This window comes from Callithrix jacchus, chromosome 2, assembly GCF_049354715.1.
Source record: "Callithrix jacchus isolate 240 chromosome 2, calJac240_pri, whole genome shotgun sequence".
NCBI lineage: Eukaryota > Metazoa > Chordata > Mammalia > Primates > Cebidae > Callithrix > Callithrix jacchus.
Window position 1 is genome coordinate 58,012,614 of NC_133503.1, and position 23,257 is coordinate 58,035,870.

The 23,257-nt window shown below is 60.4% G+C and overlaps 2 protein-coding genes across 16 annotated transcripts in view; one reads left to right on the forward strand and one right to left on the reverse strand.

Annotated features, from left to right (window-relative positions):
• CHLSN (cholesin) overlaps positions 1-9,107 on the forward strand; it is a 124,415-nt gene extending 115,308 nt beyond the window's left edge. For 8 of the 14 annotated variants that reach the window (XM_035289958.3, XM_035289966.3, XM_035289969.3 and 5 more), the window contains 4 exons: positions 238-431; positions 6,024-6,128; positions 6,315-6,396; positions 8,293-9,107. In XM_035289958.3, the coding sequence (XP_035145849.3) occupies positions 238-431; positions 6,024-6,128; positions 6,315-6,396; positions 8,293-8,481 (570 nt within the window). In that variant the 3' untranslated portion in view covers positions 8,482-9,107. The remainder of the gene's footprint in view (positions 1-237; positions 432-6,023; positions 6,129-6,314; positions 6,397-8,292) is intronic. The other 6 variants (XM_078364223.1, XM_008989116.5, XM_002744449.7 and 3 more) reach the window with 1 other exon arrangement.
• A 4,660-nt stretch (positions 9,108-13,767) lies between these two features.
• Positions 13,768-22,296, reverse strand: CYP2W1 (cytochrome P450 family 2 subfamily W member 1). Of its 2 annotated transcripts, none has more exons than XM_035289898.3 (9): positions 22,082-22,296; positions 20,357-20,519; positions 19,846-19,995; positions 19,619-19,776; positions 18,255-18,428; positions 17,782-17,920; positions 17,498-17,682; positions 16,882-17,023; positions 13,768-16,703 (listed from the first exon to the last, which is right to left on the reverse strand). In XM_035289898.3, exons 1-9 carry the CDS (start codon positions 22,253-22,255, stop codon positions 16,516-16,518), a joined length of 1,473 nt encoding a protein of 490 aa, XP_035145789.3. In that variant the 5' UTR covers positions 22,256-22,296; the 3' UTR covers positions 13,768-16,515. The 2 variants fall into 2 exon arrangements, with proteins under 2 accessions (XP_035145789.3, XP_035145786.3); XM_035289895.3 differs by having other exon boundaries at positions 16,882-17,026.
• Positions 22,297-23,257: the final 961 nt, after the last annotated feature.

A 23,257-nucleotide genomic window follows, 5' to 3' on the forward strand; every position in this document is an offset into this window, starting at 1 on the left:
GAAGGGGCCGGTAGGCAGTTAACCCTGGCACCTGGCGCCTGCCCACAGGACTGGCCATCCTCATGTGACCCGTCCATCTCTCCGTTGCAGCACAGGCTCAACGGGATGTTGTTGGCCGGGGCCGGGCTTGGTGCTTGCAGACAGAGCTTTTGGCCACTGCCATGGGAAGGGTGGGCTGAAGAAGCTCCAGGTATTGCACCCATCTCTGGAAGCCTGATGTTGTTCCCTGACTTTCAGGGTGGAGCTGTACTCAGGGCTGTGCAGGATGCTGAGCCAGAGCTGTCCCCAGAGGAGCAGAGGGCCCTGGAAAGGAAGCTGAAGAAGGAACGGAAGAAAAAGGAGCGGCAGCGTCTGCGGGAAGCGGGCATCGTGGCTCAGCACCCACCAGCCAGACACTCGGGGTCCCAGCTGGCCCTAGACTACCTCTGCGGGTACGTGGCCCTGCCCTACGCACTTCTGTCCCTGGTGTGTGTCTTGACCCCTACACGAGGAGGCTGCCGCCTTCACCTGCACATGCTATGTGGAAGGTTTTAGCGAAGTGGGGCGTTAGTGTTCATACCACGCCTGTGCTGCCACCACTGCCCTTTCTGTCCGAATGACTCAGAGCCTTTAGGAGCTTTCACAGGCAGCAGCTCTGTGCAGGGGCTGCCCGAAACTGTGCACTTAGAAATGGCTCTGATGGTGAACCTCCTCTCAGGTGTTGGTCACCACAGGGAGGATCCACGGGCCTAGGTGCTCCTTGGACATGGAATGAGGAGGAGGGAACTCAGGGTGGCCCTCGGCCCTCACTCACAGTAACAGGACGTGGCAGTGCCACCAGAGAGGAGACAGGGACCGAGGGGCGCAGGGCGCCATCTCCCTGGCTGCCTGCGGCATTGCTGGGTGAACAGTGCAGGATTGCAGGGGTCAGAGGTTCGGCGTGGGCTCTGCAGCCGAGCAGGCCATGGCCACCTCCCTGGCGCTCACCAGCATGGGCTGCTGTCCATTTCTGTCTGCTCTATCCCTCTCCCTGAGTGCTGATGGTGTCTAAGAGAAGGGGTGTTATGGCATCCATGTGGCCGGTGTCCTCAGAGACAACAACTAGGCCCTGTTCATTGGGTCCCTGTGACGGAGTCACCCTGAGGGGCAGGGTATCCTGTGAGAGGGTGCTGGCCCTGCATGGGAAGACAGGCTGCAGTGTGAGGCTGCTGCTCCCTGCACTCCTCTGTGGGAGCCCCTCAGAGAGGTTACCCCAAGTGTGGCTGTGCAGCTTGAGCAGTGAGTAGCAGGGCCTGTGTGTATATGTGTGTGCATGTGTATATATGTCATGTATATGTGTGTACCCATTTGTGCACACACGTGGATGTGTGTGAACATGTGTGTGCATGTGTATATTTATGTTTACGTGTGGACATGTCTTATATGCGTATGTGTGCATAGGTGTGGACATGTGCATGTGTGTACACATGTGCATGTGTGTGGTGGGGCATGTGTGGACATGTGGGTGCATGTGTGTACGTGTATGTGTGTGTGTGTGTGTATGTGTGTTCTGTGTGCATCCCCCAGTACGGCCCTCTACCCCAGGAGAGAAACTCTTGGCCGCCCTGCACCAGGCAGAAAGCTGGGCTCAGGAAATAGAGAGGGCTGAGCACTCCTTCTTGGGGCCAAAGCTGCCTTGGGGTCAAAGCTGAACACAAGCTCAGCCATGGATCTGGCTGGAACCAGTTCGGTCATCGTGGGTCTCTGCACCAAATCAGTTCTCTGGGAGCCTCAGTTTCCCCCTCCCTGGGGAACATGGGGCTGAGGACCAGGCACCCAGGGCTACCCAAGAGCTCTTTCCTGCTCCGAGAATGCACTTGGCCCAGGGGACAGTGCTGGCTGCAGTGTGAGCCTGCTGCCCCCTGCACTCACTCCTGCTCCTCGGCAGGCAGGGCCACAAGCCACTGCAGGGTCAGTCGCTGTAGATGGAAGGGGCTTCAGTGGCCATTGGTGCATCACCTAGAGCCCAGGTATGGGCAGGGTGTGAATTGGACAGAGGAGCAGGTGGGCACACAGACCCGGAAGACGCCAGCTGCAGGAGCAGACTGTGGGCTGCCCCGTGGGACATAGAGGGCAATTGGGGCCTGCAGCTGTGCCACCTGTGCCTTCCCTGGCTCCCAGAGGCTAGGCCCAGAGGCATAGCTGTTCTGGGCCGGCTCTGACACCTGAGGCCAGCGGGAGCAGGGGTGGGCAGGGTTTACACTCCTTCCTCCCCTCGGCCTCCTTTCCTAGAGCCTCCTTCCTCCCTACTCCCCACACCTGCCAGCGCCTTTGGCTGCTCTCAGCATGGACTCTTAGCACAAGGGGGCTGTGGGCAGGAGAGGGGGGACCAGCCGCTCTCCAGCGTGGCTGCTGCTCCTTGGTCTTCACCCTGGAGGCACCCTGGTTCCCCTCCAATGACCACATGTCCTCTGAGGACCCTGTGGGAATGTCATGGGTGCCTGGGTGCCCACCCTGCTCCTGTCCTGGGCCTCATCCTCCAGGACCTTCCCATGGCCCCCTCGTGCTACTCATGACCCCAGAGCCACAAGCCCTGTGCGGAGGCACTGTGTCCTGCATGTGCGAGGAGGGAGTGGTCCTTACTCCTCAGAAACAGCCTGGGATCCACACACCAGGGGGCTGCTGTGCCAGCCACAGACATGGGCACCTCAGCAAGTGCTCCTCCTCTTTCCAGGGGGTCTCCAAGGGCGCCCACATGCCCAGCCACATCTGGCTGCCAGATGAGAGCCCACATGGACATATGGGGCCCATGGTATCCCTGGGAACTCAGGGTTTTTCAGAGGGAGCCAGGGGAGTCCTGCAGGGGAATGTCCTTAGTCTGGGGACCATCGGCCATGCCAAGGCTGGCCCATCACAGACCCCCCCCACTCAGGGGCAGCGGTGAAAGGAGGTGCCCCTGAGTCGTCCTCCGCCAGTAGAGGCCCTGGGCTGGAACTCAAGAAGGACATGCTGGACATGGCAATCTTTCAGGCTCTCCATGAGGGGTTCCTCCCGGAGGCAAAGCCATCTGTGACTGGGTGGGCTCTCTGCGGAGTATACCCTGAGTTGTCATGGCAAGCCCCTCATCACGGAGAGTTTCCTCTCATCTCTATGGGAGGCACCCCACTCATTCCAACATGCCCTGGGGTATCTCATGATGACTCTGCCCCCCAGACACATGGACCCAGTGCCTTTGGGGTCTCTTGCCCCCTGGAACCTAGGTCACCATTTGGGCAGCGTCCCCACACAGTGACATTGGCCTGTGACCTATGACCGTACCCCAAGCTGTTCTTGAACCTCAAGGGGGTGGCCCCTCTGCAGCCTTCCTGGGATGCTCCTGGCTTTGTGTGGAGCTGGGACTTGGAGCCAGCAGGCAGGGGTCGGGGGATTGTGGCCTCTGTGTGCTCTTTCCTTGTGCTGTGACCGTCCCTGCGTTTCCCCAGCAGGGGCTCCAGGCTTGGTTGCCCAGCTCGGATTTTCCAGCTCGGAGCCAGAGCCATGTTGCTCTGGCCTCAAGAAGGTGGGAGTTTGGGAGAGATGGGAGCAGTCCCTCCACTCTCTGTGGGTCCCTCTGCTGCCAGGCTGTGGTCGTTACAGAAGCAATGCACACATCTGTCAATGGGCAAGCCTGTTCCTCATTAAAGAGAAAAAAAAAGTTTATATTCTCAACGTAGGAAATTGAAGATTGACTTTCCATATAACTGAAAAAAGAAAACCAGCGCCCCGAGGGGCCTCAGCCACAACTTCTGGGTATATTCACTCTAGCTGGGGACGAGGGGCGACCACAGCCTCCCAGGTCCCTGCAGGCTTCAGCTCACCATTCTGGGAGGCCGGTCCCCTGCCTGGGTCTGCTCGAGGTGGGAGGTGGTGCCCCCACAGGAGACAGAGGAGCTGGGAGCTGGGACCTGGGCTGCACAGATCCAGCTTAGATGGGGTACTCCACTCACTTGCAGGGGGACAAGAGCAAGTCACTCACCCTCTGAGCTTCATCAGGACACAAGACTCAGGCAGTGTCATAAACTCACCCTGGTTGGCAGTTCCTGCTGCTATTATGAGCATGTGGACGCTGTGGCTATGGGTCGGCTTCAAATGCTGCCTCAGCAGAGAAACCATCCCTCAGTTTTCTTTTGGAAGGGGGTTCACCAAGAACTCGCCGATATTTTTTAAAGGCTACAGGGTTAGCAGGGACTCTGGTTCGCCACCTAGCTGGTGAGTACCAGAGGAGAGGAGGCTTTTCTCTCCAGGCCACTCCAGACAGCTCTGGACAGATGACCCAGCTGTGGCCGTGGCCCTAGCTGTGCTGAGGAAAAGGGACTTCCCTCTTCTGTTGGCTGTTCTCTTTCCTTTTCCAAGGTGGGGCCTCCTGTCTCCCGCCCCACCTAGGCAAAGAGAAAGGCGAATCATGTCAGGCATCTAGTGAACTATATCTGCAGCTGTGTAGGGATCAGTCCCCAGGGTAGGGGCAGAGGTGGCCATCACTCAGGAGGCCTCACCTAGCACCCCGGGAGCCACAAGTGACATTGAGCACCCCACCCTCTCCATGATTTGTCTGCCTCCCAGTGACGAGGCTGAGCGGGATGGCTCATCTTTGGTGGCGAGGATGGAGACGAACTCAGCTTGAAGCTGGCCTGGGTGGGTGCTCAGCAAGACAGAGGCTCCCTCAGTTCAGGGCCATGGGCAGCAGTGTAGTGGCCTTGGGCCCCACAGGAGGGCCGTGTTTAGGGTAGAGGTGACTGACCCATGTGCGTGGTCTCTGGACACACCCGTGAAGTGGGATCACCACTCCAGGTTCCCAAAGAGGAAAAAGGAACACAGCAGCTCAAGGTGGCAGAGTTGAAAGGTGGCAAAGCTGAGATGCCAGCTGCTCCCTGCAGCGGGCAGATGCCTTGGACAGTCAGGCCAAGTGCACCTCACAGGGGCCCATGCTGGCCAGATCGGGCTTCGGGGCAGGGACAACATGGGACTGTCTGAAAAGAAAGGAATGAACACCAAACCTTCCTGGAGGCTCCTCTCATCATGCAGGGGCTGCGCGTCTGTGCACATGGGACTGGCATGTCACATGGCAGGTGCACAGCCAGGCTCCCCATCCATGGGACTCTCCTCACCCCCAGGACTCCCCACCCACAGGACTCCCCTCACCCACAGGACTCCCCCCAGCCACAGGACTCCCCCACCCCCACCCACAGGACTCCACTTACCCACAGGACTCCTCACCCACAGGACTCCACTCACCCACAGGACAGTAGCGACAGGTGGGCTGGGTGGCACTCACGACAGGTGCATGCCCTTCCCACTGCTGAGCCTGCATCTTGAGACCTGGGCCTGCATGTTGATGGAGGCATCTGTGCGTGGCCGCTGTGCCTGGCCCTGGAAACGTGTCTCGGAGGAGGTCTCTGGAGTAAAACCTTCCTGGAGCTGTCCCATCCACCATTCGGGCCTCGTTCGGTCCCCAGCTGCCTAATGTCAGGCCCAGCGCAGGAGCGAGATGTTGGGGGGTGGGCAGTTGTGGCCCCAGGGAGCAGCGTCTTTGGCACCCGGGAGCTGGTCATCCCCAGGCCCATTGCCCCCTTGTTGTGAGGGCCTGGGACATGCAGGAACCTGGCTGTGAAGGGGTATTGTTCATTACAGTACCCGTTTCCTGTAGAAAATACATAATCAATTAAGTCGCTCCCTTTCCTCCCCAAGAAACTGATGTCATCCTCCCCTGTAAAATCAGTGTGGCCTGTGGGGTGGGGGAGCCCACAGGACACTTGGGGCCAGCCATGAGCCCTGGGGTGGCCCGACTGAGTGGTGTCAACGTGTTTCCTGGACAGGCAGCAGCAGGTTTTGCTTGGTGAGTTGCGGCTCCTCGCCTCTGGCAGGGGAGGGGCTCAAAAACCCCCTCCACATGTGGCCTTGGTGTTCAGCATCTGGTGGGGCTCCCTCTCCTGAGACAAGGAAGCTCAGATCTGTTGGGGCACACAGGCACCCGGGGGCCTTTTGCTCAGCACCTGAGATGTTTTTGTTTTGTTTTGTTTTTGAAACAGAGTTTCGCTCTTGTTGCAACAGCGTGATCTCGGCTCACCACAACCTCCGCCTCCTGGGTTCAGGCAATTCTCCTGCCTCAGCCTCCTGAGTAGCCGGGACTACAGGTGTGCACCACCATGCCCAGCTAATTTTTCTGTTTTTAGTAGAGACGGGGTTCCACCATGTTGACCAGGATGGTCTCGATCTCTTGACCTCGTGATCCACCCACCTCGGCCTCCTAAAGTGCTGGGATTATAGGCATGAGCCACCATACCCGGCTGCACCTGAGATATTTCTCTTCCTTTCCCCAGATGGGCCCAAAAGCATGAGAACTGGAGGTTTCAGAAGACGAGGCAGACATGGCTCCTGCTCCACATGTATGACAGTGACAAGGTCTGTGTCCAGCAGGGAGGGCACGTCTCCTGAGGATTGAGGCCTGTGCACACTGGGGCCCTGACAGCAGAAGCCACAATCTGAAAGGTCCACCCTCAGGGCCCACTGCAGGGTGGGTCTCCCAGTGCCCTTGTTCTAAGAGATGAGCAGCATTGCCTGCTCCAGGAGTGCCACCACTGGCCTTCAGGGCAGAAGCCAACACAGGGTGACTTACAGAGGCCACCTGCCTGTGTGCATGTGAGGTGTGTCTACACATGTATGTGTGGGCAGCTCTCCTTTGCAGGGGCAGGATGTGAGGTGGGGTTTCACAGGATGAACCAAGACAGAATTCTGAAGTAAACCCGGCTGCTGGGAGGTAGGCTGGAGTTGCCCATGTCCTGCGAGGCTGGAGGAGCCCCCGATTCTACTGAGCTGTATCCTGTGGGCAGCACCTCCTGCCTCACCGGCTCTCCTGGCATCCATGTTACTAGATGCCAGGCTTTTCGTGCTGTGTGTGGGGGCAGGGGACAGTTTTCTCCTGCCTATGCCTGTGTTTGCAGACTCTCAAAGTGGGGGCAGGCCCACCGGCCCCACTTATAGCCCTGGAACATTCCAGGCATAGCCTGCAGCCACTTGCTTTCATTATTTTGTCACTGTTGGTTTTTTGTGGGTGTTTTTTTAGCAGGGTCCCACCCAGGCTGGAGTGCAGCGATGCAATCACAGCTCACTGCAGCTTCGACCTCCTGGGCGCAAGCCATCCTCTCCCCTCAAAGTCAGAGGACATACACGTCCCAATTGTGAGCCCTATTGCAAAGCTCCAGTAATCACACCACTGGGGCGGACACAAGGCTGGAAGCAGAAGTGACTGGATCAGCCTGGGGAGCCCGGAAGCCCTCGTGCCTGGGCAGCTGATTCCAGCATGCAGGCCAAGCCCATTCCGTGTGCAGGAAACCCCTTCCCAGAAGAGCCTGGGACAACTGGGTTTCCACATTTTGATTTTTTTAAATAGAAGTTTAGGTGGTTTTATTTATATATTACTATTACCAAAAGCAAACTTTATACAACTTTTTTATACAGAAAAATAATCCTTGTCTAGGCAAAGCCATTTTTGTGTGTAGATACATACACACACGAAAAGTATCTTATACCATCATAGCTGTATGTATTTACAAACACAAATGTGCATTTTACTTACACATTTTTTATTACACTTGTAATATAACCACACATGTTTACAAATACTTAATGCACATGATCTCTGATTCTACCATATACAAAACTTAAAATGGATCAAAGGCTTAAATTTAATAGTGAAAACGAAAACTCAGGTGGAATTAGAACTCTTCTAACTCAGTAACAAGAGCACCCCCTGCTGCAGGGACCTGAGGCACCTATCTGCAGATTCGCAGCTGGTCAGCAAGCCTATGAAGAGGTGCCCCCGCCACCAGCAGACAAGGGTTAAGCTGCCACCAGATGCCACCCAGCCGCTGCCACCCAGAGGAGAAAGGCGAGCACTCTAAGTGCCGGAGCGGGCAAGGCCTTTTTGTTCCGAGTGCACTTTTTACCTCTGCCTCCCCTTGTTTGATGTGTGTCGTCTTTTCTCATTTTTCTGAGGATTTTTGCGATGTTTTTGAAATGTTCTTCTCCCCATGTGGCTTCTGTTTTAGTCAGGTTCACTTAGTGTTTTGTCTGCCTCTAACAGGCATTTCTTCCAGGGTCTGAGGCAGGGCCAGGTCTGCGGCCAGACCGCCTGTACCCTCAGGCTGTAGTGGAAGGACTCCTGGGGCTAGAGGGCCCCCTGGGGGCCAGAGGAAGCCTGAGGTGTTGGGCGTCCTTGGCCTAAGCTGCGGTGTTTTGTCTCGCGCCGCCTAGGAGCCCCACCCTGCCACTGACCAACTCCATCTCTTCCCCTTCCAGGTTCCTGATGAGCACTTCTCCACCCTGCTGGCCTACCTGGAGGGGCTGCGGGGCCGGGCCCGCGAGCTGACGGTGCAGAAGGCAGAAGCCCTGATGCGGGAGCTGGACAAGGAGGGCGTGGGTGGCCGCGACCCCATCCTGCCAGGGAGGGCCCAGCGCATCCGCCAGGTGCTGCAGCTGCTGTCCTAGTGGGTTCAGCGCCGGGCGGGGCCACAGCCCAGCGCAGGGCAGCCTTGGGCCACACAGGGTTCCACTGCCTACCTCCTCCAGCGATGGGGGCTGAGATCACCAGCAGGGCAGTGGCCGGACAAGAGCATCCAGGTTCTAGGCTGGGTCCCTCCTCAGCACCACAGCCTTGCCAGGACCCCTCTTCCTCCACACCCTTCTTGGCCAGAGACAGTTTGACAGTGAGGACAGTTTGAGTGCCTTTGGCCCAGAGCATGGAAGCTCTGGAATCACCCAGAGACACCTGGCCTTGGAGAGGCCCTCAAGCCCCGGGAACCTGCTTTGTAGGGAAATGCCTACTTTTCTCCCAGGGATGTCTTAGAGATTGGGCCATGCAGCTCCTCCTGCTGGCTGCAAATGTGCACCTTCCGCCTGCTCCCCCATCCCCCTGCATGGGCTGCATTCCTGGTCCCCCACCTGTGTCCTGAGGGGCCTGGCCGTGGCCTGTTCATTCCCCTTCGACCCCACAAAGCCTCGCTGCCAGTCCTGGGGAGGGGAAGCCCCTGCTGGGGGCTTGTGGAGTTGGATCGTGTGCCTGTGCAGAAATGGTCTCTGTGTCTGCATTTGAAATAAAACCCAACCCACCAGGGGCCGTAGCTCCTGCTTTGTGCGGCGCATCCCCTGCCTATGGACTATGGAATTCGTGTCCCCCACACCAGGATGGCATTCGGGGCACTCAGTGTGTGGTGTTCCTGGCAGTGGGTGCTAGTTGACTACTTATGTCAGGCTGGCCTTTTCCTAGCACTAGCAGTGACTGACCCTGCCAGGAAACTCACTTAGGCTGCGTAGAATTGGGAGACACACTTCCCATTCCCAGCAGCATGTGGTTCCCACCCCCAGGTGATGTGAGGTGCAGCAGAGCATCCAGAGGGCTGTGGTGACCACAGAGCACTGGGCAGCTGCTGGGGAGGGCCAGGTGGCCATGGCGAGGAGGTCCGTGTCCAACCGGGAGGCTGAATCTTATGTTCCAGAATGGGCCTCAGGGAGGTCTGAGGCCAGTGGCTCCAGCCTGGGCCTCCACAGAGCAGACACCCAGGTGCTGCTGCCGCAGGGCGCCTCCTGCCTGATGGTGGAGCAGAAAAGCAGCCTTGGGATACTGGCCCAGGCTCTGGGTGCCCCGACCCCTGACAGAGCTGCTGAGACTGAGGCCACCTGCCTTGGCTCCCACCGACCCACAGAGCTGCATGCAGGCCAAGAGGTGGGAGCTTGGCCTCAGCCCCCCAAGAGCAGGGAGGCACAGGCTCCAGGCCGTCATCCTGGGGAGGGCCTGGGGCTTCCTGAGGCCCTTGCTGGCCTGGCTGGGACTCAGCTGTGATCCTCAGGGCCTGCACCTCAGAGTGGTGACTTTGGCCTCACAGTGACCCTTAGACATCTACTGTGACTTCCGCCTTGGCTCCCTTAAGATGCCCAGGGCCAAGCTAAGATGTGGCCCAAGCCCAGGAGCTGGGTCCACATATCCGGGGGGCCCTGGGAGGGTCGGGCTGACCACTCAGGCTGTCTCCGTGTGGATATCCAGGCTGGAGGAGAACCTAAGGACCGTGTCCCCCAGGTCTCATCTGCAACCACCAAGCTGTGGGAAGGCAGTGAGGCTGTCTGCCCTTCCTTGGCTAGCATCCTGCCCATCCCACCTACTGCTGTGGCCAAGATTCTGACCTCTCACGGCACAGGCCCTGCTGTGTGCGCTGGCCGCAGATGAGGAGCCCAGGCGTCCTGGTGCCGGTCAGGTGAGCTCACAAACAGGAAGGCACGCTGCACAGCCCGAACCTTCAGATCTGTGAGGCAGCACTTGCGGTCGGATCCTGGCAGCACAGCCTTACAGAGAACCCCTCAGAAGGTTCCATGGTCACCCCTGCAGTCAGCATGCCCATTGACCCCAACCCTGGGAGGCATCTTAAACAAACACCAACACACAGCAGAGGGAGACCCACAAAGTGCAGAGAAGGAGCAGCAGCCTCCAAAAGGCAGGGTCAATGGATCCTGAACCATGGCTCTGAGCTTCCCAGCAGCCAAGTCAAAAAGGGAAATATGGGTACTGCTGAGTCCTCACCAAAAGTTAATGGGAAAAGGTCTTGAAGACCTGGGCCTCCCTTTCGTCAACACACATGCTCCCTTGACACCGGCTGGGGAGTGCTCTCCTATCAAGGGTTCCCCCCTCTGTGGATTGCTAAGTACCAAGCTCCTCAGGGCTCCCTGGAGAAAGGTGCTAAAGGGTGGCGCAGAGATGTCACCTGGGATGCAGCTTAGAGAACCACACAGGGCCTTGAGGTCCCCCTACCCCGTGCAGGTCAGCAAGGGCACCCACCCATGCAACCCTGGGGCCCAACCACGTGGGGCCACCTGTGCTGGGGCTACGAGTCCCTGTCTTGGCTGACACTTCTGCGGGACTCCCAAGTCAGGAAGCCTCCAGCTAAGGAAGCCCCGCCACCACCTTGAGACGACACTCAAGTCTGTCCCTGGGCAAGCACTCCTCACGGTGGAGAGGATAGCTGCTGACCCACAGCAAGCTGGGTGGATCGGGACTCATGCCAAGTAAGGGGCCAGACTCCAGTGCAGGCATGCGTGCTGTTCCCTTCACACGCATCCAAGGCCATAAGCAATTAGCTGTGACAGAAAGCGTGTCCGGGCTGAGCTCAGGGAGGAATGTCCCCTGCAGTAGGTACACAGGTGTGTGCAGGTGTCAGAACCACCAAACTACGCACAGATACCTCCTGCCAGGTGCTGTGGCTCACATCTGTAATCCCAGCACGTTGGGAGGCAGAGGCAGGAGGATCGCTTGAGCTCAGGAGTTCGAGACCAGCCTGGGCAACATGGTGAAACCACCACCCCCCTACAAAAAATAAAAAATTATCCGGGCATTGTGACATGTGCCTATAGTCATAGCTACTCAAGAGGCCAAGGTGGGAGGATGGCTTGAGACTGGGAGGTTGAGGCTGCAGTGAGTGAACAGTGGTTAAAAAAAAATTTTTTTTTAATCAAAAAGAGCACCGTTTGGAAGTCAGAATCACATTGCCTGTGGGGGTGAGCAGAGATCTATGGAGACGGGGGCTTTCCTGGGCAAAGGGGCCTCCCTGACATTGGGGGTGTGGATGACACTCGTCAGAGCAGGTTGGAGACCCCTCACAGTACCATGAGACTTCCGAAACCGGGCCCTGGTGCAGCCTGCCCTGCCCTTGGAGGAAGCCTCTGGGCAGTTTCTTGCAGGATTGATGTCTGAGAAATAGCTCACACTGGGTGCTGCCTGCTGACCTCCACCAAGAAAGACAGGTTTAGGTGCTGAACCACCCCTCAGCACTTTCCGCCCTCCAGGCCCCCAGGACAGTGGCATCTTTTCAAAGACAGGTCCTGCTTCTTCACACAGGCTGGAATGCAGTGGCATGAGCTCAGCTTGTGCAACCTCCATCTCCCAGGCTGAAGTGATTCCCCTGCCTCAGCCTCCTGAGGAGCTGGGACCACAGTTGCTGCCACTCCACCTGGCTAATTTTTGTATTTTTTGTAGAAATGGCCTTGCTGTGTTGCCCAGGCAGGTCTCAAACTCCTGGGCTGAAGCAATCCTCCCACCTTGACCTCCCATGGTGCTGGGATTCCACCGTGAGCCACTGGGCCTGGCAGCATCTGTTTCTGGATGACTAGTACCCAGCATTCACATCCCAGAGCCTCAAGCCGACCTTCCAGAGGGGTTCAGCGCTGTCCGCTGCCCTCTCCCCCTCCCTGGAGCACTGGCCGCCTCCGCTGGGCTTTCTCTCCCTGCCCATCCCTGCCTGTCCCTTCACAGACCAAGTGGCGCCAGCTGCCATCCGTCCTCCTGCTCCGGTCACAGTCACGCCCTGGCCAGGTGGGTACGCCAAGCGCCCTCCACTAGCGCCCAGGGAACAGGAGCTCTCTCCACTACTACACCCTCCAGCAGCCGCTCCCCCTGCCTGGGTCAGGCCATCCCCACCCACTGGGACCTCGGAACTGCTCGAACCACTGCTGGCTGCATGGGTTTCACAGGTGAGAAAGTCCAGCGCAGCCTCAAACCTGGAAGAGTCATCAAAGTTAGCACCCTTCAGATTCTTCCAGGCCTCACCTCGTCACCCCCATGGCCCAGCAATCGAGCCACAGGCCACCCATTCGCTTGTTACACAGCAGAAACTACCAATACACTCTGATTTCAGACACCCTAGGACTTTGCTTAGATTTCACAAGGGGCTGGGTCCAGTCAGGAGGGGTGGGAATTTGGCCAGTGATGGGCCTGCCTCGGGGGCATTCATGAAAGTCACCCAGAGAGTGCTGGGCACAGGGCCGAGCTGTCCAAGCCCCGCTGACCTCCGAAGCCCGGCGAGCCCACCCAGCCCTCCCACCATCCAAGATGGGAAGAAGACCCCTGCTCCGAGGGAGCCCGGGCAATCACTGGGAGGGCCCAGGTCCCAGAGTGAGGCGGACTTCCAGCCTTTGGGTTCCTGGGCAGAAGTTTCCTGATAGGGACTGCCCACTCCATGGGAGAAGCTTCAGGACATCTGGCCACGGCTGAACCAAGACCCTGCCACACTGGACGCCGTCCCAGCCCCTGCATATGTGTGCCCTGCGGGTGTGGGCGGGTGGTGGTGTGGCAGCTCCCTTGAGTTGTATTTAATGATATCTCCATGGGTAGAGCTTGGTCTCCTCCCACGCTCAGCCCTCCTGGCACCCTGCGGAGGCCTCACCCTCCTAGCTGGCTGTGGGAGGTTTGCAGGTGGCTCAGGGACTGTATGGTTTTGTTTTGCCTTGACTTAGGGTAATTGGACGCACATGCCACATGGCTGAGGGCCAGCCTCGGACCCAGAAGCAGATGTGGGGCTGAGAGCAGCCCGCCCACCCCAGGAGAGTCTTTCCCTGGAGACCCAGAGGCAGGGGTTGCAGAGGCTGGGGTCAGCATTTCCCCTGCTGCTGAGGACAGGCATCAAGGGAGCGGGTCAGCCATGTCGTGAGTAGTGGGGTCCATGCTGTCCGCCCCTCCCATGATATGTGGGCACCGTCGGGTGGATGTCCACAGAGGCGTCTCCCAAAATCCACACAGGAGGAAGCTGGGCTCTCTGGCTGCCCACCACCTGAGTTCTCTGGGACCCTTGAAAAGGACCTCCAGGGCAGGTCGGTGGATAAAGGAGGACAAACTCACCACTCCCAGAGCCCTCACATCCACAGACCCAGCAGGAAGGAGGCTCTGGAGGTGACCTGGTGACAGCACAGTGCGGAGAATGTCCCTGTGCCCCGAACTATGCACTTAAACATGGCTGATGGTGAATTTTCTCTACGTGTATTTTATGACAGTTTTTAAAAATACCAACCAAAAAGAACCACTTGCAAATGAGGCATAGAGAGTGTCCTGCCCCAGTGTTCTCCGGCAAGCCCCCAGGATGTGCCTGTGCCCCCAGCTGGCAACCTGTGTGCAGCTGCAAAAAACGGGAGTACCCAGGTCTGGCTGGTCGAGAAGGTGGTACCTCTGGGGTTTGGGTCTCACTTGGCCTCCCCTTCCCTCCCACCCACCCCATACCCCTGCCCATGCCCATGGGCAGGAGTTGAATGAGATCTGACACCTGCTCACTCTGTTTTCACGAAGTTAAACCTTTTTACCCTTGAGGATGAGGCATTTGGACTTGGGGGTCCTGGCTGTACCCCATGGAAGGAGCCCTGTGATCCCACTGGCTTGTTTCTACCTGGGTGAGATGGGGTAAGAGGTCGTGTGAGTCAGGCTCAGCATGAAGCTCAGCTGTCACTCTTCACCCTGCACTGCTGTCCCTCACGTCAGCTGGGCCTCCATGAAGTGGGGCGGGAAGGAGTCAGTGTTTCCTCCCCATGTGGGCCTTGGGCTCCCCTGGGCCCCCACCCTCAGGGATGAATACCCCAGGCCACTGCAAGGCGGGGGCATGAGCATCTCCTGCGGAGGTTGGGGGAGGGCTGAGCCTGACTCCTCCACCTGGCAACAGCTGGGTCTGACTTTCCACAGCCCCGCCCTGGAATGGTTCTGCAACCTGAGGCTCCGGAGGGGCTCATCAGGATGGAGTCACGCTGAACAGGGACCCACCTGGCACCGGGACCCTGTTTTCTCTGCCCTTCAAGTTTTTAGCATCGTATTTCAAATGTCTGAGAGGAGAAGAGCACGTGGTCCCTGCTCTTCCCCAGAAAAACGTGAGCAGACAGAAGCAGCTGAGCCCCCACTCCCTCTGTCCCCTTCTTGTATTCCTCCCATGACTTAGGGACCCTGTGGCCCCACCCAGGAGCATGAGACCTGCCTCCGTCTGTGTCCCAGCCACCGTGTCCTGGCCTCGGGGTGCCACTCCACATGGTGCAGGTGGGAACGTACTCAGCTCATCCTCTTTTCTCCTTGAGGGGCCACCTGCAGCTTTCGTGCATGCCCAGCACTGGGACCCAGGCCAGAGTCATCTCAGATGCCAGGCATCCCATCACACTGCTGGCCAGCGGTGTGACCACCAGCACACGTGACACTGTGCAGCTCAGCGTTCTCATTTGTGCCTCTCCAGTGCTGCTCGTCTTCATGGGGCTGAGGCGTCCCCTCCTTCAGGAAGCTCCACGCTCCCCCTGCCAGCCCCTCCATCCTGATGGCGAGCTTTGCAACAGGAACCTCTATGCCGACAGACTGGACATCCCGAGGCCGGCCCAGAACCGCCTGCCAGCCAGATGGTTGACCCCAGCCGGCTGGGCACAGCCTGCTGAGGCATCCCGGGGCCCACAGCCTGAACAGAGGCCCATTCACCGCGTTTCCAGACACAAGACAGGACCTCATTCAGTATGAATTTCGGATACACAAGAGCCCACAGAGGTTGGAGTTGGTGAAGCCCCCGAGCAGAGGTGGATCTTGCCTTTGGGTGGGGGCTGTCCCACAGCCAGCCTGGATGCCACTAAAGGGACTCCGTGGCTTCCCCGGGGCCAGGGTGTGGAGGGGCCAAGTGGGTCCCCTGAGCTCGGGTGCTGAAGGACCTGCCTGGGGCATCTCTGTCCACCACGTCCCTCCTGTGGCCCCTGCCTGGGAGCGCTTAGCACATAGTGACCCTCCTGGGGTCAGGGGCTGCCCCTGCGTCCTTCCCTCCACAGTGACCTCCATCCTTCCTGGGATGCTGCTGGTCCCAGCCAGACCCTTGATGGACAGCACTCAGTCTGCGATGCCTCAGCACCCTACACCTTCCTGGCAAAGTCTGCTGGTCCCAGGGTCACCATCACCCACTTCATGGAGGGGAAAACTGAGCCCAGGGTGGATAGGTCTGCTCAGGTCCCCAGGAAATGGGCTGACCCAGGAGCCTCCAGCTCCCAGTGCCTGTCTCTGAAGGAGAATATGGGCTTCACTTCCCTGCTCCCGTCAGGCTCCTGGAGGACCAAGGCAAGCCAACGGTGGCCCCAGTGGCTTGCCTCAGATCCCGGCACTGCAGGCCAACTCCCTCCAGGCACAGCCACCCAGGAGCAGGACCGGAGGGGGGTCTGCAGGAGCCCCAGGACCTGGCGGGTGCAGGGCTCACATGCTGAGGACACCCATCTGTGCCATTTCTGGCTGAATGAGGCCACCCGCTGTCTCCCTGCAGCCCCAGCTGCAGGTGCTGGGGAGGAGCTGAGGGGCCCTGGGGAGAGCTGGGTAGGTGAGGGCACAGCAGGCAAGGCCCGGAGTCGCTCCTGGGGGCTGGCAGGGACTGAGCCACAGCAGCACCAGAGGGATGGGGGTCCCACAGGGTCGGGCAGGGGGAGGCCTGGGTGTAGCTGGAGGCAGCTGCTGACCTTGTGGGGGTGGGAGTGGGAGTCCTCAGGGCACCCCCAGAGCAGTCTTAGCTGGGGGCTAAGAGGGGAGTGAGCAAGAGGACTCAGGGGCTGAGAGGGGAGTAATGGGAGGACTCAGGGGCTGGGAGGGGAGTGGTGGGAGGACTCAGGGGCTGGGAGGGGAGTGGTGGGAGGACTCAGGGGCTGGGAGGGGAGTGGTGGGAGGATTCAGGGGCAGGGAGGGGAGTGGGTGGGAGAACCTGGGGGCTGGGGGAACCCTTAGGGCCTGGACACCGCACACAGGGTCTGGGCCTGCGGCCGCATGGTAAAAGCCCGGGCAGGCGTGGTGTCCAGGGAAGCCGGACTGACTCCAGGCGGGGGCAGCAGGCGGTACCTCTGCAGGAGGCCAGCAAACAGCAGGAAGAGCTCGGTTCTGGCCAGGCGTTCCCCAACACAGACACGGCGGCCTGCAGAGGAAGTCAAGGCACAGAGTGGGCTAGCACCAGGCCTGCTCCTGGAGGGGAGGGGTGGGGACCTCCCCAGGGGAGCAGGAGGTGGGTGCCAGAGTCAGTGGGCGGAGCTGGGGACGCCCCACCCCTGGAGCCTGGAGGTCCCGCCCCACCCCAGGCCTTGAGGGCTGCAGACCTGCAGAGAACGGCAGGAAGGCCTCCCGCTTCACAAAGCGCCCGTCTGCATCCAGAAAATGGCCTGGGTTAAACTGGCCCGGGGTCTGCCACTGTGTCTCATCCAGGAGCACCGAGGTCAGCAGGGGAATCACGGGTGTGCCCTGCTGGGGCAGCCGCAAGAGGGAGAGAGGGGCCCCAGGGAAGATGGGATGGGACCCGGATTGGGAAGTTTCATTCCAGGCTGCCACACCCACCACACCTGGTGTTAGCCCACCTCGAAAGTGAGGGACCCGAACCCAGGAAGGCCAAGTGACCCCAGGGCACACAACCAGGGGCCCTGAGGATAGAGAGGACCCCCCCAGGACACAGAGAGGGGCCCCTCCAGGGTACACGGAGGGGACCCCGCCCCAGGACATGCAGGGAGGTGCCAAGCCTGCTAGTTAGAGCCCCAAATCCTGGGCTGTGGGATGAGGGTTGCCTCCCTCCTGCTCCTGGCTGGACACCCTTTCCTGCCTCCGGTCAGGGAGCTCTAGGCCATCAGGCATCCACTGGAGGCTCAGCCATCCCAGTGCCCCTGGACCCCTGCTGAGGCCTACCCCAAAGGAGGTGGAAAGGAGAGGGAGGCCTGGCCCCACCTTGGGGAGCAGGAAGCTGCCCAGCTTCGTGTCAACAGTGGTGCAGCGGGGCACATGCGGCAGGAGCGTGATGAAGCGCTGGACCTCGTGGAGCACGGCGCTGGTGTAGGGCAGCTCCTGCTGGTCCTCCAGCCGGGGAGGCCGCCCAGGGCCCAGCACACGGTCCAGCTCCTCCTGCACCCGGCCTGGGGCAAGGGGCGGGCTGGGTCAGTGGGAGCCATCCCTCAGCCCTGGGGGGTCCCCAGGGACAGAAGTAGCTGTCCTACCAGGCACCAGGGTCTCACCCTGCACATCCAGGTGCCGGCCCATCAGAAGTGCAGCCCACTGCAGTGTGGCCGAGGTCGTCTCCGTCCCGGCCATGACCATGTCCAGGATGCAGGCCACCGCGTTGGGCTCAGCAAACAGGCCCTTGGGGTCATCCCCCTGCAGAGGCGTGGGGCAGGACTCTGGGGGAGGATCTGTGGTCTGTCCCCCACCCCACAGACCCAGCCCAGCCCTGGACTCAAGAAAGGGGCAGAGGGTAGGCGTGGCCGGAAGTACCAGGAGCTGGTGCCTGCTATGATCTGGGCTCAACCTTCCCCAAGGCAGGCACCATGGATGTTTCACAGATGAGGAGACTGAGGCTCTGAGGGGTCCCCAACCATAGGTGGGGGAGCTTGGTGCAGGAGCAGGATGGACCCCTCCCCAGCCCTGCTCCCCTGGGTGGGCCCTCAGGACCCCCACAAGATTTTGGGGAGGAAATCAGCCCCTGGCGCACCTGTCCCTGCTGGATCAGGGCGTCCACATAGCTGCGAACAGGGTCCCCCCGGCGCATGTGGGGCCGCCGTGCCTCCAGGAGGGTCCTCAGAATGGCTTGGACCTCCTCTATCTTGCGTAGGACGGGCCGGTGCAGCTGGAGCAGGGCCCCAAGCCAGGGGTAGATGTTGAAGAGCTGGGCAGGAGGCAGGGGGAATGGAGATAAGGGTGCAACCCCAGGGCAGGGGGTAATAGTCCACAGCAGCTGTGTTCACACCCAGGGACTCTGGGCAGAGGTGCTGGAGGTGGAGACCCACAGAACAGGGACTCTTTGCTCTCAAGGGAAGACCAGGGACTCCTAGGAAATTCTCCATCTGTGCTCTGGAAGGGGACAGCCAGGTGGGTTTGCACAGCAGGGTCTCCTTCCATCCTGGAAAGGGAGGAGGGAGGCGGCTGCCGCTGTGGAAATAACCTTGAACCTCCTGTGAGTCATGGAGTAGGAGACAGTGCAGAGCTCAGCGCTTAGAGTCGGGGCTGCCTTGGAGTCGGCTGTGTCTGAGAGGTGAGCCTGGCACCAGCAAGTACTCTGTGACTGCCTGTGGCCGCCCCACGATGCCTCGTGCTGCTTGCCTTCCTGGGGCATCCATGATCACCAGTAGTGAGTTGCATGCGGCGCCTCTTGGGAAAGAGCTGACGCAGGCAGGGAAGGCCAGGGAACGCTCTGCTGCCAGGGCTGCCTCCCCAGACCGCACGGTGCTGCCTCCATCCTCCAGATGGGCTCTGGGCCCGCCTGGCTCCACCAGCAGGCACGGTGGTCTCACCCTGGCAAGGACGGGTAGAAGCTGCTCCCCGCTCTCTGCCTTGTGAACCCACCGCTGCCCTCACTCTGGGTCCAGCCTTGATATGCCTATAGCACCTGAGATGCAGGCTTCGGTAAATGCACATCAAGTATGGTGAGGACCAAAAAGAGGGAAACTGCATTTTGAAGAAAAGTGAGATACATGTGAGTTCTGAACATTGGAAGGACCAACTTTCGTGGTTCTGCCACACTGGAAAGGATGTCAGCTGGAAGGTGCCTGGACCGTCAGAGCCAGGGGGACATGGACTCCAGCAATCCTGGGTAAGCCATGCCTGCCTCCACCCCTACCCTTCAGCAGCTACATCCGTTACTGATGAGGGCATGTGGGGAGATCGGGATCCCCCATTTCCTGGAGAGCACAGAGGCTGATCTGAGGCCACACGACCGGCTAATGTCAGATGGGTCCTGATTCAGGCCCTTGAGTCTGAAATTCCTTGAGAGGGACAGTGTTGGGACCCCTGTCCTGCCCCTGCACTCCCAGCGCCCCAGGTTCCACCCCACCCTGAGAACAGGAGGCACCCCCTCACCTGCAGGCCGGGGGACCCCAAGAGGACCATGACCTCATCGATGAGACCCAGGAGGGACACGAACACGGGGTCCCGGTAGTCAAACCGGCGGCCAAAGAGGAGCGTAAAGGTGATGTTGGAGGGAGCCCAGCCCAGCAGGGCCAGTGGGAAGGGCCGGCCTTCAAGAGGAGATAAGCCTCAGGTGCGTCGAGGCCCTGGGCAGGGGCGTCCCCGGCCCCCCCGCTCACCTTCGTAGCCATCCAGCTGCTCTGAGAGGCATTTCAGCTCCTGCAGAATCTTGTCAGCCATCAGCTCCCGGCCCATGCCCAGACTGTGCAGAGCACGCACGGTGAAGTGGCGAGCAGCCCTCCAGCGTGCCCCGGAAGAGAAGAAGATGCCTGTGGGCAGGCGCGGCGCCCATGTCTTCACCCCAGCCAGCCCCGCCATGTGACCGGGCAGGAAGTGAGCAGGCAGCGGGACTGGCTGGGGCCTCACCCCCATCCCCACTCCTGTCCCCCTGGGTTGGCCCCTGGCCCCTCCTGACTTGGGATGAAAAGATCCTCACTTGCTGGTCCTGAGCACCCGACCTGCCATGTGGACACCTGGCTCTACCCAGCACCAGCTCGGAGGCCTGGCTTCTGCCTGCTCTTCCCCAGCCCCACTGGGGACTCTCTCCCACTGTTGGAGCCCCCACCCCCCCGGGATCCAGTGCCCCCACACCCAGCAGGCCCCTGCAGTGCCAGTTGGCCGCACACCTACCTCCACCTCGCTGGATGAGCTGGAAGATGGCGATGGGAGGCCGGTCGGCCAGCTCCTGCCCAGGGCCTGCCAGCGCCTCCTTGACTGCCTCAAACCCCGTCAGTACCACAGTCTTCTGGCGCCCCAGGTGCACGGTGAACACCGGCCCATAGCGTTCTGAGAGCTGGCAGGGATGGCAGGGGTCACCCAGGCAGCCCTCACCCACAAGGCCCCCTTGGGGCCCCTTGGGCTGGGCCTGTACTGTACTGGGTAGGGGTGGGGACAGAGGGGGGAAATGGGGGCAGGTGGAGGGGCACTTAGATGCCATAAAGCGGGCTGTGCAGGGTGGAGGGCAGCATCCAGCCTGGAGCCCCCAGAGCCCTCTCGCCATCCAGTGCATGGCATGGCTGTTGTGGTCTTCTCTTTTTAGCCAAAATTCCTGGAGGGTTCCTTTGAGCCCCGAGTCCAGGCAGCAGGGTGGGGAGCTGTCTGCTGGGGTGGCATGTTCTGAAAGGCCAGAGTCTGCACAGAGTGAGGGCCTGACAACGTGGCCCCCAGCGACCCTGACCCTTCCTTGGCTGCAGCCCAGCCAGGAGCATCCAGCTTGCAGTCAGGGGCAGCCAGAGACAGGGCCTGGGCGTGACTATGAGTCCTGTCCCACTGACCCTGCCTGCCTGAGTAAGGACAGGATGACAGTGCCGGTCAGTGTGCCCCGTGCCAGGCCCAGAAGGGCATGCAGGAGGCCGGAGTGCCCACCCATGCCCTCTGTCCTAAGTATCCCTGCCCCAGGAGGCACCGACCGTCTTCTTCCCATTTCACACATGAGGAAATGGAGGCTGGGAAGTGGGAGGTGTTTGCTGTTGAACACCTGAGGGTAGAAGGGGCTCCACCCTGGGCCTGTGGCTGCCTGCTCAGCCCCCAGCACAGCCAGGTGGGTGGTGGCCTCTGGGGCCCCAGTACTGGGTGAGGCCCAGTCCACCTCTTGGATCATGGGCAGCTCCAGTGAGGGTCTGCCTCCACCCACCAGGTCCCCTGGGGCCCCTGAAGGCCCGGCCTGTGCTGGGCAGGTGTAGGTAAGGCAGGGAGGGTCTGGGAGAGGTCACCTGGCAGGAGCCCCTGGGGGGGCAGGGCTGGGGAGGGATGGCCTGTCCCTGTTGAGGGCCTCAGAGGCTGAGCACAGGGGACTGCTTTGAGGGGTGGTGGCAGGGCGCCTGTTGGTCAGGCAGCAGGGCTGGCCACCTCTATAGGGCAGGGCAGGGCAGAGGCAGCCAGCTCCTGGCTGTGGGGAAGGGCAGCCTACCCTCAACATGGGGGCCACCTCCAGCCCAGGAAGGAAGGGGCCACACTTGGGAGGCTCCCACCTGCCCGGGCCATCTCTATGTGCAGTCCAGGTCCTGTCTCAGACCATTTCCAGAGCCCCTGCCCTCCTGCCCTCTGCTGTCCCTCAGCTTGGCCTCCTGCAGGTTCTCAGCAGTCACCACCTCCTCCAGGGAGCCCTCCAGACTCCTGCTCCTGAGCCCAGACCCTGGGCAGCACCTCCAGGGCTGCTTCCTAGGGTGTCTGCTTCCCTGTGGGGTAGGGCTGCTTTCCCTTCCCAAAGGCAGGGTGGGCACTCAGGCCTCCTGCATCCCCCGCTGGGCCCAGCACCATGTGGGCATGGACAGTGGAAATGGGGCTTTGCTGTCCCAGAAGGGCAAGGACACAGGTCCGCCCAGGTGGTGAGAGCTGCCGGGTTCTCTGACCTACCTCCATCAGGGACCGGTCCTGTTGCGACAGACGCAGCAAGTGCAGGTTCCCGATGAGCGGCAGCGGACGAGGCCCCGGGGGCCACCGGGGGGCTGGGGAGGGGTCTCGGGCCCAGGCTTGGAGCAGTCCCCAGAGCCCCAGGAGGCCCAGGAGCAGCAGGATCAGTAGGGCCATGAGGACGTGGCTGGCGAGGCCCTGCTCCCCTCCAGGGCCTCGTCCCCCCTCCCCCCCAGCGGCCTTATAGGCCTCCCTGGGAGGGCGTGCCGCACCCCACCCTCCCCACCACCCCTCATAGGCCTCCCCTGGTGGGCGTGCCCGCACCTCACCTACCCTCCCTACTGCCTTGAGAATGTGGAGTGAGCAGTTTGCAGGGCAGCCCCCAGCGGGCTGCTTCAAGCTTCAGGCCTTCATGGAATGTGGGGCTGAGGCCCTGCTGGGGCCAGGAAGGGGAGTGCAGGACTGGGGGCCCTCTGGGGTCTGGCATCCATGTCATCTGTCCAGGGAGAAGGACAGAGCCTATTGACTGTTCTGTCCCTGGTTCTGGTGTACCCACCAGTCTGGGCCTCTCAGCCCTGGCCACCCCTCAGAACTTGGATTCACAGGGCGTTGGGGCCCAGGCCCCAACTTGGAGGGGAGCTCCCCTTTCTCAGGCTCTGAGCAGGGCCCCTGTGGAGCTCAGGGTGTACAGGCCTCTCCCAAACCCTATCCATGTGCACCCTGCTCCTCCCTGATCAGCTCCCCACGGGGCAAGGGACAGGAGTGAGACCTTGGGGCAGCCCATTCGGGGCCTCAAATCCCACAGCCCTCACAGGCTGTCAGCTGCATTCCCTGAGACTGCCCTCACCCCAGCAGCTGCCTGCTCCCGGTGGCTGTTTGAGGGCTGCTGCGGGGCAGGAGATGCAGCTGTCTAAGCTGGGACAGGACAGTGGAAGGGCTGCTGCGTGGCAGGTGGTGGGGTTGTCGATCCCTGTCCATCTGCCCTAAACCTCTGCGAGGGCGGGAACTCTACTGGCTGGCAACTAGCAAAGCTTACTTAATTAATTCGGGGAATGTGATCATGGCTCACTGCAGCCTCTACCTCGTGGGCTCAAGCTGTCCTCCCACCTCAGCCTCCCAAATAGCTGGGACTACAGGCACACACCACCAAACCCAGCTAATTTTATTTATTTATTTATT